This window comes from Olea europaea, chromosome 18 (assembly GCF_002742605.1).
Source record: "Olea europaea var. sylvestris chromosome 18, O_europaea_v1, whole genome shotgun sequence".
NCBI classification, from domain to species: Eukaryota; Viridiplantae; Streptophyta; class Magnoliopsida; order Lamiales; family Oleaceae; genus Olea; species Olea europaea.
In genome coordinates this window covers 17,535,401-17,547,875 of record NC_036254.1, presented here as the reverse complement: position 1 = coordinate 17,547,875, position 12,475 = coordinate 17,535,401, and the positions used below count along the sequence as shown (strand labels likewise).

Below are 12,475 nucleotides of genomic sequence, written 5' to 3'. Positions count from 1 at the left end.
TGTTTTTTTTTTTTTTTTTTTGATACCCAGGTGTCCCAACTTCGCCAGACTAAATCCTGGACCCATAGCCACCGGCCCCTCAGTGACTAGCGGAGGTATAACATGCGTCTTGGCATATTAAGGTCTTGTTTGAGCCACATTGTTTTAAAAAAAAATACATTCTTTAATAGTGATTTGATATCATTTCAACTACACATTTTTCAATAAAATAATATTATATTTAAATCCAAAACTCTTCCTTATTTTTTAACTACGCATTTTCTATCAATACACTATTCAAAAATATATTTTCATTTTAATAATGTGGCTCAAATAAGGGCTAAGACTATGAAGCTACTTTTGAACACATTTGAATATTATTTTAAAAATATTTTATCTGACTAACAAAACTTTCAAAAAAAATTGATATAAGGTAAATGTCTCAGTTTTATTCATTTTCTATACAAAATTATGTAATGTGAAAAATGAGAATTCGACCCCTGAACTTTTAGCGAAGTATATAATAGTCCAGCAAAATAATAACCCCCTCCACCTCCCGCGAAAATAATAATCTCTAATTAATCCCCTGGCTTTAAATCAATGAAAATGATTTTTCTCCTTCGCGAGTTTTGCTGATTGCGTATAATCCAAAGCCCTTTTTTCAGATCGTTTTGAGTTATGTGACTTGTATATGCGTACTATATATCCATACAAACCACCGTTCCTACACCCCGAAACATAGTAGTAAGTCAAGGACGTTTTACTTCAGATCTTATATTCTTCCATACGCTGATTTAGAAAAAGGAACCCATAATCTATTTATCACGATATCGAGCACAAGAACCAATTCTGTTGGGCTCAGTTGGAGTTCAGAATAGATATATACAGATTTGAGGGCGCCTTTCTGAAAATCTTGAAAGATCTACCTGGATGTAATGCTAGATTCTTGGAATTAAGCTTTTTCTTTCGTTAATTCTTTCTATGATTTGGGGGTTTTTTGGTTGGAATCTGAAACATCCATTTTGAGAGAGTGCTGCTTTTCGCACTTGGCTTGAAATTGAGGTGAATACTTTTGGGACTTTTGTAAATTTTCTTTGTGGATAGATTTTCTGGTCTTGGAGTAGGAGAATATGTTTTGGAGAGGAAGGGAAAGGGAAATCAAAGATCAGAATGCCGGACCTCCTTGTGGGCAGGTCAGAGTTCTTGTTGTTGGTGACTCAGGTAACTTAATTAATCCTTTCTCTTATCTTAACAATTTGAATTTATTGGTTTATAGATGTTGTGCGTATGTGTGCTTTCAATATTTTTCTTTGCCCTTTTCCCTATACATTTCTTTGCTTTTCCGGGTGAAGATGCTGATAACTCTTTTAAGGTTGGATAGTTTTAAGTGAGTATTTTATGGGTTTGTTTATGTCCTGATGTTTTGGCATGATCCATTCTAGGATCAAGTCAATTTTAGGTTCATAAAGGGGCCAAAATCTCTGATGGCTTGCATGGTTTCAAATTTTATTACTGGTCAAGTTTGAATATTTTTCCTTTGTTTCCTTGTTTAATGGAGCCTTAATCTGTTGGCCATTTTTTAAAACCTTGCTAAAGCTCAATGTAGCTACGCTAATTTCTCTTCATGAATAGTGTAGCAGTGGGAAAGGGGAAAAACTGATTACAAACTAACCATTGTTCTCAATAAACTTGGGCTTTTGTTACATGAATACTTTTTTGTCATTCTGTTCAATAGGCCTCTAAATCCAAAGAAAAAACTGTGCTGAAACGAGATTTTGTGCAATCAATTTAGGCCGTGTTAATTTTGGTCTATATTTTTTTTTTTTTTTTTTTTTTTTTTTTTTTTTTTTTTTTTTTTTTTTTTTTTTTTTTTTTTTTTTTTTTTTTTTTGGGCCTGTAGTCAGAAGTGATCTTAAAAACTACGGAAAATAGCACTAGAGGTCCCCATCCCCTACCCTTGTGTAACAAATGTTTCTTAGTATTTCAGTCTCCAACCTCCTGTCCTTTTAGCTTACTTCCCCTGGCCTTGCCACTTCACCACTTAATGAAATTGTGTATTTTGTCTTAGTTCCACTTTACTTAAAAAATCTTTTTTCGAAGTTCTAATTTATCATGTATCCCCTTCATATTCAATCGACTAAATTGCCACCAGCTAATCTCACATATGCTTAAGTGAGTGCGTTTTGGTTATGTCTCGTAAGCTTGTCCATGTCTGAAGAAAAATGATAAAGACTTGGGGAAGAACCTTGACACAAGCATATAGGAATGACAAATTTCTCTTCTACTATCCCCACTAGATCTCACCATTGGTCTTGCTCCATTAAACATATCTTCCATAATTTTTTCTCTCTAGCATCCACCATAGTACTTCATTGAAAATCCTATTATTGGGGTTTCCTTTAGCTCAATTCAGAAACATTGTGCTTGCTTTTTAAAATAAAAATCAATGAAAATATATTGAAGATTGTCAAAGGCGTGGCTTGAAGAAATGACTTGCATATGAAGATGAATAGTTCTACAAGCTTCTGATCTTGCAATATAGAATCACAAGGGAGGGGGAGAGAGAGAGAGTCTCTGTGTATAGTTTATAGTAATTTCAGTAATTGGTTTGAAACTGAGTGCGTGTTTGGGTGTCATCATAATCTCCATATAAGGAAATTTAACAAGAGAAGTAATGGGTCACACGAAATATGTGGTTAATAAGTGGGTTCTAGTTGTGAACGTGTGGATAAAATTAAATTTTGACTGGATATTATAAAGGATATTATATTGAGAGGGGTAATTGGTCCCAAGAAATGTGTGGATAATAAATGGGCAATAGTTGTGAACGGTGGTTTAAATTAAACTTTGACTTGACGGAAATTATTAGTAACTTATAATGTTTCTCAAACATATTGTCAATGCTGAATTGAAAAATGGATACTTAATGAGAATCTGGAATCTTTCAGAACAAAAGCAGAATGAATTATCGAATTTGGTATTCTGAATTTTGGTTGCAGTTGGTTTGGATTTTTTTCCCATATCTATAAACAGCATCTGTTAGCGAGTAGAGAATAAAAATATGTATTTATACCATTCTTATGTAAGAGTAATGTAAGGTATCTGTCCGTTTACTGTTTCAGTGAGTGGTAGGTGGGAAGAGTTGATGTTATTTAAAATTAAATAGTCACTAGTCCTGGTTGCTTTGTAATTTGTGTCTATTGAGAAAGAACTACGGGTTTAGAAGAATACATTATATTGGTCCAGATGAAGCAGTTCTTGCTTGGAGTTCAGAATTTCCTTTAGATGGTTGCTGTGGTACATTGCAAAGTCTCATGCATTCTGTTTAATGCCTGTTTATGAAAATTCAGATTGTGAAATCTAAAGTTGCAGATAATGAAGTTTTTAAAGAACTCCTCAGTGCTTATAAACTCTTAGGAGTGTAGTAGAACATCTAATTCAGCTCTTTATAATAATAAATAATGAACTTAACTTCAAAAAAGTTCATTTAGTATGTGTTTGAGCCACATTATTTTTGAAAAATGTATTTTGGAATGGTAGATTGATGGAGAATGTGTGGTTAAAAAATGAGGAATTTTTTTTGATTTGCGTGTAATATTATTTTATTGAAGAATGTTTAGTTAAAACTATGTCAAATTACTATTTAAAAATGTATTTTTCTGAAAGAATGTGGTTCAAACACGGCCTTAATATCTCATCAACTACCAAACAGCATATTAATTTTTCAATGTTATGATAGGTGTGGGCAAAACCTCTCTCGTTCATCTGATTCTAAAAGGTTCTTCTGTTGCTCGGCCTACTCAAACAATTGGTTGTACTGTTGATGTTAAGGTTTGATTGATTCATTTCTTCGAATGAGTTGATAGCCAAGACTGCAGATAAATAATGACACATTCCTGTTAACTTTATGCAGCATACTACTTATGGAACTTCTGGTAGCTCGTCATATAGTTTCAGAGGTGACAGCGAGAGAGATTTTTTTGTTGAACTTTGGGATATATCAGGACATGAACGATATCAAGATTGCCGATCTGTGTTCTATTCTCAAATCAATGGTAAACGATGAGTCCTCTTGCTTGATTTAAATTTTTTATCCAAAAAAAGTACCATATCTTGGACATTTTTAATTATAACCCATCCGCATTCTGTAGAATTTAGTTTACATGCATCTTATTATCTGCAACTGTGTATTCTGTTCATTTATGTGGAACCATATAACTTATCATGCATCAATAATAAAGTATTTCGTGCTAAACTGAAAAAGGTATAGTACTACATTACTACTACTAAGTTTTAAGAATGTGTCTTACAAATTTCCATGAGCTTTTTAACTGTGATATTCTTGATCTACAGTCTTTATTTCTTTAACAACCTGAACTTCATCTTTAGGTGTTATGTTTGTTCATGATCTTTCTCAAAGAAGGACGAAGACAAGCTTGAAGAAGTGGGCTGCAGAGATTGCTGCTACTGGGACATTCTCAGCTCCTTTAGCGTCTGGAGGTCCTGGTGGTCTTCCTGTACCATACATTGTTATTGGTAACAAAGCAGATATTGCTGCGAAAGAGGGTACACGAGGGAGCAGTGGCAATCTGGTTGATGCAGCTAGACAATGGGTTGAGAAGCAGGGATTACTTTCATCAAGCGAGGAACTTCCTTTGGCTGAGAGTTTCCCTGGCAATGGAGGTCTTCTAGCAGTAAGTATAATTTTGGAAATCTGGTGTTTATACTAACACTGTTAGTGCAGAATTGTAGCTGCTACACGACATAATTTTATGAATTCCAGCAACTCTCTTTACTGATGTACATGTGGAGGGAAAAATGCTGCTCGATAAACTTTTAGATCTACCAAATTTTCAGATGTCCCTCTCAAGTAGCAGTTGATGTATAATTTATTTTCCTCAAATTGTATATGCACGAATTACCGGTTTCTCTGCTTATCCACGTAATTTAATTCTTTGAATTCTCAAGATGCCATTTCATTTGTTTCTTAAGTTCAATTGTTAGTTTGATTTCATTTTCGTGGACGAGTCTAATGCTAATTGCAACTGTTTAAGATGGTAAACTATTTATTTTTTCTTTACCATTATCTATAGGCACGACATCTTAATTATGGTATAATTTTTTAGAAATTTTTACAGGCTTTATGCCATGCATGCTTTACTAGGGTCCCCATGTCGCAGTGCATTTGTGTGTGTGTGTGTGTGTGTGTGAAGAATGTCTCCTGTTTGTTTTTATTTTATAGCGGAAACTGCTGAGATGAATTTGTACAATTGTTTACTAGCAAAATGATGAATGCATATGTTGCTATCTTCTTTGTGCCGCCCACTTCATTTGACAATTTGTACAAGTTTCTTTTTTAGCTTCATATTTATCATGTGTCAGAAAAGATTATTGGTTCGTGGGGTATTTCGCTGTCTGTGCTTTATGTTCTGACATTGTAAGTTGAGGATTATATTGCCTTTTTGTAAAGGAATTTTACGTTAGTTCCTGAAAGAAAATATTAAATACGGAGCTTAATGATTTTTTCATCCATTAAAATCAACTAATGTACCTGTAATTGTGTTGGTTTATATTATAGAAAATAGGATAATTTTTTCCCTACATTTGAATGTAGTTTCAAGAATTCTTAGATTGGAAAGCTGCCAAGTGATTTTCAGATCAAATTGCAGTTGGCGGATATATTTTTGACGTACTTGGCAGCAATTAAATTTTGTTGTCTGAGAATGATTGGGAAGTTTGCAGGTGTATCAACTTTAAATTTTGGTAGATCTTCAAGGAAAAGGAAAGTGTAGTTCTAAAACAAAATGGTTAGCAACTAGTGCCATAGAATGAATTTCGTGCTTTGGTTTGTAGATTGATCTTTCCTACCCATTTCCACTCCCTTTGCTCTGTGGTAAAAGATTCAAGAAACCTTAGTTAGGGCAAAATTACATATCGTGCTACTGCATTAATTTAGGAAATAATGAATTACTTCAGTTTAAGGGTGTTCAACACAATATTCTTTGTATCTTTACCAATGGAAAATTAACCTAGAATTTATTTTTTCGATTGGTGCAGGCTGCCAAAGAAGCCAGATACGACAAAGAAGCGGTTATGAAATTTTTTCGAATGGTCTGTATATTTCCTTTGTTCATCTAGCTTTTGTTTATCTTGAAAACTCTCATCTAAATTAGTAGTATATTGTATGAAGTTGATCAGGCGGAGATACTTCTCAGATGAATTGCCTGGTGCAAGCCCATGGTTGACCCAGGTCCATAGGCCATTGGCACAATCTTCTGAAATTTCAAGTGACGAGGACCAGATGTATAAGAGTTCAAAGTATGACATGTTTAACCTGCCTGTAGATCTTTTTTATGATTGATTCTTCTGTGTTCCATGAAACCTTTTGAATTAGTCTCGCACAGTATAAAGAAAAATGATGGCCATACGTTTAGCAATGCATGTGGTTTAAGATCAAATTGCTTCTATTTTTCTTCTATAATTGCTAAATAATCTCTACTTATTTGATTGCTTTTATTTTTCTATATGAATTGTTAGACTAGGTATCATTTTGCTTGTCATGTATGAACACTTTCTACAAATGCACTAGTTGCCTTTTGGTGCATGTCAATTTCCATCTGGAGAAGGTTTTTGCTGCATGTGGCAGTTTGCGGAAGAATTCTACTTTTAAAAGAAAGTAAAATTCCCCAGAGATAATCAGAAAGAATTATGAATTAAAGTCCATGTATGTGGTGAGACCGACCAGGAAAAAAAAAAAAAAGAACCCAACTAGCAAAAAGGAACTTCTCATGTGCATGTTGACGTCCATATCAGAATTTATAACTTTCTGTTCACAAAAACACGTGCATCTAGGACCTGTGTGATATAAATTATGTTCGTTTTGTAATTTCCTCTCATCTCAAATACACATCTACGTATGTGTATATCAAATATCGCACTTGTGTGTCTATATCTGCTGCATGTATGTACAAAAAAAGTACCTGAAGAAAAGGAGAAGATAAACATTTGGATTGTTCACCATAAATATATTTTACCTGCGGTTTTCTTGTGAATAAAATTTGCAGTGCCAATTTTCTTATACCTTTCTTCCAAAATGACAAAAAATGAATAGCTTGATTACTTCTATTTCTGTGTTTAATAAGAAAGCAGCAGAAGAATAATTCAAATTACGCAGTTCTCTTGTGCTCGAATTGTGTTTTGATCTTCAAGAAATAGAACCATGAAGTTTATGTAAATTATTTTTGGAGGTTGTGTGCTATGTATGTTAATCATGACATGTGCCACCCTTTTTTGGATCTATAAAGATACTATTTTGAGCATCATGTTTTCCGGTTACCTTTGTTTCTTTTTCATTAATTGTATCATCAGCACTTAGTTTTATGCCCTAAAGCTCATGCATTCCGGACCCTTACTGCACCTTCTGCTGGGTACAGTTTGATAGGCGATCCGTACAAGTATAATGCACTTCCTCCGCTACCAGCTCAACGCAACCTGAACCCCCCACCCACGCTCTATCCACAGCAGCCCATGTCAACACCTGACTATTACAACATCCCAAGATTTGCATCGAGTGCCAACCAGGAAACCACCACTGTGAGATCAAAGCGTACAGATATTAATGTATGAAGAGTTCAATTGCTATTCCATTGACTGAAACATCTCCAAGAGCAGTATGTTTTCCTTAGTGGATATAGCAGTTATTCAGAGACGAATTGTTCCATTCGTTATTTGACCCATGGAGAGGCATTTTGTTCACCGTGTGTTATGATGTAATGAATTTGCTTGTTTATCACTTGGGATACACGTCGATTCTTTCTATTCATTTGGTTTTCAGTTCTTCCCCTCGCCCCTGAACTTGTAACATGTGAGGAACTATTTTTTGTCAAGGGGTAGAAGTGCGTATGGACTTCAGTTATTATTATTATTATTATTATTTTTCCCCTCTTTTATGTTTTTCAGGACAACATTTAAATTATTAGATGTGTTCCCGAGATGGTTCAAAATTGTTTGAAAAACCGTTTGACATGACTTTTTCTTTTGTATATTGTAGAACAGATTTTGGATAAAGTTATCATAATTTTTGTTTGAAAATTAATTTTTTAAAGCACGTGCGAAATAGGAAATACTTTTAGAGGAAATTCCAATCTTCTCTAACTATCAAAAGCACTTTATAAAATTAGTCAGACGGGTTCCAAATCATTTTTTGGGTCTCAGAAGTTTCATCTAACTTTTTAAAAGACATGACAAATGGCCCTAAGAGCATGTAAATGTGTTGTAATATATTCAAATTTGACGCCACATATTTTTAACCTTTGTTACATTCAACTTTGCCAATTTCATCTTCTTGTATCTTTGTCACATGGGACACTTTCTTCAGCTTAGTACTTATTACAACATAATTGGAATGTGATGGACATAGTAAAGCATTTCAATGCAAGTCGAATTTTCTCAAAAGCTACAAAAATCATAAGGGACACAAGGCCAATGCACTATTAATTGAAGAGAGATTAGCAATTATCTGATGTAAATACATAGGCTTCCAAATACAACTAACTATGGTGCATGCTCAATTTCGTAAAGCAATTACTGCCTCCTAAAACAAATGGCAACAATAGGGTAATATTGAAGCTCTCTTGGCAATCCTATGGCTTCTCTTTTTCTGGGCATGGCAGAATTAATTAGCACTTTCCTGGAACTGACCATCATTTGAGATGCTGCCGACGCTTCTGTTCAATGTGGGATGGATTCACGACTTTGCAACAGAGATTTCAAGGAGAATCCAGTGACTTTCAAGCTCAACGGCCCCTGGTTTGCTAAAATGGAGATGCTTGTCACAGTTGCTAATGAAAATGCACACAATATAACGAGTGCAAATTTTCAAAATTTCCCCAAGGGACCAAAATTCAGGGAAATGTTTGATGTTGTGGGAGATGGGATTTTCAGTTCAGAAATTTCATGTACGAGCTTCCACGTTACTGGTTATAATCCGGGATGCTAATCTGTTCATTTTCCAGAGGTTGCACTCTCAAAAGCCATGGAAGATGCTGAGAAGCAATTCTCAAGCGCCATGTTTTGCCATAAATCCTGTGAAGATTGCAAAGGAGGCCAGGAATTGGATCAGAAAGAAAATTGAGCCAAGCTTGGGAAATCTTGGACACTATTTGTTACGCCCCTATCTGAACCACTTCGAAAAGTCTCCCTTAACGTCATACGAGGCGTTCAACACCCATCTGAAGCGGTTATGAAGTGACGCCACCTCCAATGTTGTCGATCCACTAATGCATTACGAGACACGGACAATCTACTGAACCGACCGAAATGCCCTCGTCCCTAAAGCCGAGGCGCAGTACATTTCGAGGTTTTCTGTCAGAAGATCTGCCGCCAATTCCAGAAAGAAAACTATGTCAAGATCATTTCTGCCCCCAAGGTTTAATTGATTTGACGTCTCCATGAGCCTAATTGATGTGACGTATCAACTTTATGTCAACTCAACTCAGGAGAAGTAATTATTCGCCCACTCTATAGACGCGGCTGATTGACGCATATGAGCAGACGCCTCAAACCGTCAGATACATACACGTGTTCCACATCCAACGGTTCTCCTCACCTATAAATACCCAAGGTTTGACAAGAGGCAAATGTAATGAAACTCTTACAACATATCTTTCCATAACAAGTAAATATATATTCTTCTCCCCTTTATTTAGCACAATCTTGGTATTGTTTCGACCACCTGAGGCTAACTTGACTGTCGGAATTTATGCGGCCGCCGCCACCCCCATTGGTTCTGGCCGTGTGCATCTGACCGTGCGTTGACTATGTGCAGGAAGGAATACGTGGAGTAGCTATCAGTTGGCCACGTGGAGGGTCTAATTTGTGAGGTCAATAGATTGACGCCGTCTATGAGAAACTTCCCGTTCAAAGTTCTGTATTCTCGACCGGAGAAACCACCGGAAAACTAGTGACTTATCCCGTAAAGGGTATGTTCTTGAAAAAGAACAAAGTTGAGTTATAATCCAAGTTCTTATCACATTTGAAAAAGGACATAAGATGAGTTACAGCCATGAAGACGAGAATCCTATAAGAGAGGTCGCTGAAGAAGAGGTGCTCCGTAACAATGTCACCCACCAGAGACCCCATCACCGGCATCACCGAGGTGAAAGAACAGTAATGCTCATCGAAAGAATGACTCAAATAACTACGAGCATGAGAGACATCGCAGCCTGGAATATGGCGATGCATAAGCTTCTCATACAAGCTCGAGGTCACCAGAGCTCTCAAATGCCCCAAGGATCATATCCAGTTCAGGAAGCCCCAACATCTCGTTCCCGAGACCGTGTGAGCCAGCACAGAGAGCACCCCCTCGAAAGAAAAGTGGGTGCTGAAGCCACATCCTATGTGCAAGGGAGCCAGTCAGCAGAACGACAATTGGGAGACAATTTTCCTCAAGAATATGAAGCACAAAGGTCAGTCAGCATTTTCGACCGAATAGGGCAGGACCCTAGTAATAGGATCCACTCAGTACGAAGATCAGTTCGACAAGAGCAAAAACAAGAACAAGCACCCCTTCATCCTAGAAATAGGAAGGAGAGAAGGGACTTAATTGATTGGGGGAGTCGAGGAGAAGCACTTCCACCTAGTGATGGCAACGGGGCGGGTTCGAGGTGGGGCATCCCCACCCCGCCCCACCCCTTTTGGCAAAAACCCCGCCCCGCCCCGCCTTAGACGGGGCGGGGCAACTTTTTGCCCCGTTTAATTTTTTTTATTTTTTACATTTTGAAAATTTCGAATTATGTTATTATTAGATAATAAAATACAAATTTAAAATGAGTTTTTAACGGAAGAATTATTTAGAAATAAAATTATTATTATTATTATTTTTTTTACTTTTTCTTCACGGGACAGGGCATCCTCGCCCCGCACCTCGCGACGGGGCGACCATTTACGCCTCGCCCCGCCACGGGGCGGGTTTTTTCGCCCCATTCGGGACGGGGCGGGATAAATTGTCATCATTACCTCTACCTCCCCAAAACATTCAAGATGATGAAGGGTCAAATGGGCCTTGTCGATCCTATGAAATTGATTATGATGATGATAACCTCCCTTTCTCAAGGGAAATCCGAAGTTTCCCAATGCTTGCGAATTTCATGCCCCCTAAGATCCCCAAGTATGAAGGAAAAGGAAATTCGGAGAAGTACTTGACCAAGTATATGACGCAGATGAGCCTCAGGGGAACCTTGCCTGCTTTGAAGTGCAGAGCCTTCCACTTAACTTTAAGCGGAGCTGCTGAAGTGTGGTACAACAGACTTTCCCCTGAGCATTAAGAGTTGGTCGGATCTGAAGAATGCATTCTTGAACTAGTACCTCTCACGCAAAGAAGGAGAGGCCCTGGTGCAACGCCTGCAAGATATGAGTCAAGCCCCTGGAAAGACGCTGAAAAGCTATCTCGCCAGGTTTACAGAATAAATCACGTGTTGCGAGCAGGTCACTGACAGAGAAGCTCTTTCAGCCTTGAAAGGCGGCCTCAACATGAACACTTTGTTCTCGAGGGATGTACACAGCAAAAATCTCACCACTTATGACGAACTGGTAGAAATGATGAGAGTTGAGATCGTCAGTGAAGAGATGATTGATCACAGAAACCGTGCAGCGTAGGGACTCCCTCCGCCTCAGAGGCAGGTAGGTCGAGGACCCGCAACACACCTTGTCACTCAGCAATGGACTCAAGCAGGTCATACAATAGCTCCCACCTCCGGATAGGCACTGGCTTCTGCCACGCTAAATGCAGTCCCGGTGTTGGCATACGAGAATTTCCCTGGCAGAGCAGGGCCATCTGGAGGAACTGATAGTGGTAAGAAAAAGAAGAAGAAGCGGTCAAACAGGCCCTTGGAAGGGGCAAGGTTTTGTACTTTCCACCAACTCTATGGGCATGACACTAGCGAGTGCAGAGACGCTAATCGATGCCCGGATCGAAGTAACCCACATCCCTCCAGGAGGAACGAATATCCTCATAGATACGCCTTCCCGAACAAGGGAGAAAGAAGGCATAGAGAGCAGTCACCCCGGAGAAGAGAATCAAGGGACCGAGGACAGTCCAGACATAGAGATCAAACCCCATTTTCTGGGAGCCAAGTCATCAGGGAGATCGACACGATCATTAGGGGACCTCACATCGGTGGCAACACCAGGAACGCCAAAAAGAATTACACAAGGGAAGCAAAGGACCCGCCAATGCTTACCTGCATTGTCAATGAGTCCCAAGAGGCTAATAGGATGGCCCCAATCACCTTCTCCCAGGAAAATGCAGAAGGAGTTCACCACTCCCATTGTGACGCACTGGTTGTGAGAGCTATAGTGGTAAGAAACAGGCTCAAACACATGCTCATCGACAGTGGTAGTTCGGTGAATATACTATTCGGCTCCACCTTTGACAAAATGCAAATTGAACATGGGTTGATCCCCATAACCGATCTACTGTTCGGATTTACGAGGGACA

The 12,475-nt window shown here is 38.0% G+C and overlaps 1 protein-coding gene across 1 annotated transcript; it reads left to right on the top strand.

Annotated features, from left to right (window-relative positions):
- The first annotated feature begins 537 nt into the window (after positions 1-537).
- Positions 538-7,923, top strand: LOC111367644 (small GTPase LIP1-like). The gene is made up of 7 exons (XM_022988629.1): positions 538-1,200; positions 3,719-3,810; positions 3,893-4,034; positions 4,369-4,673; positions 6,037-6,090; positions 6,170-6,297; positions 7,413-7,923. Exons 1-7 carry the CDS (start codon positions 1,110-1,112, stop codon positions 7,603-7,605), a joined length of 1,005 nt encoding a protein of 334 aa, XP_022844397.1. The 5' UTR covers positions 538-1,109; the 3' UTR covers positions 7,606-7,923.
- Positions 7,924-12,475: the final 4,552 nt, after the last annotated feature.

Bases quoted from the DNA above. Each gene is read 5' to 3' on its own strand.
- LOC111367644 (XM_022988629.1), top strand. From the start codon at position 1,110: ATGTTTTGGAGAGGAAGGGAAAGGGAAATCAAAGATCAGAATGCCGGA. The intron at 3,811-3,892 runs GTTTGATTGATT...AACTTTATGCAG, and splicing joins GTTGTACTGTTGATGTTAAG to CATACTACTTATGGAACTTC. The intron at 6,091-6,169 runs GTCTGTATATTT...TATTGTATGAAG, and splicing joins TTATGAAATTTTTTCGAATG to TTGATCAGGCGGAGATACTT.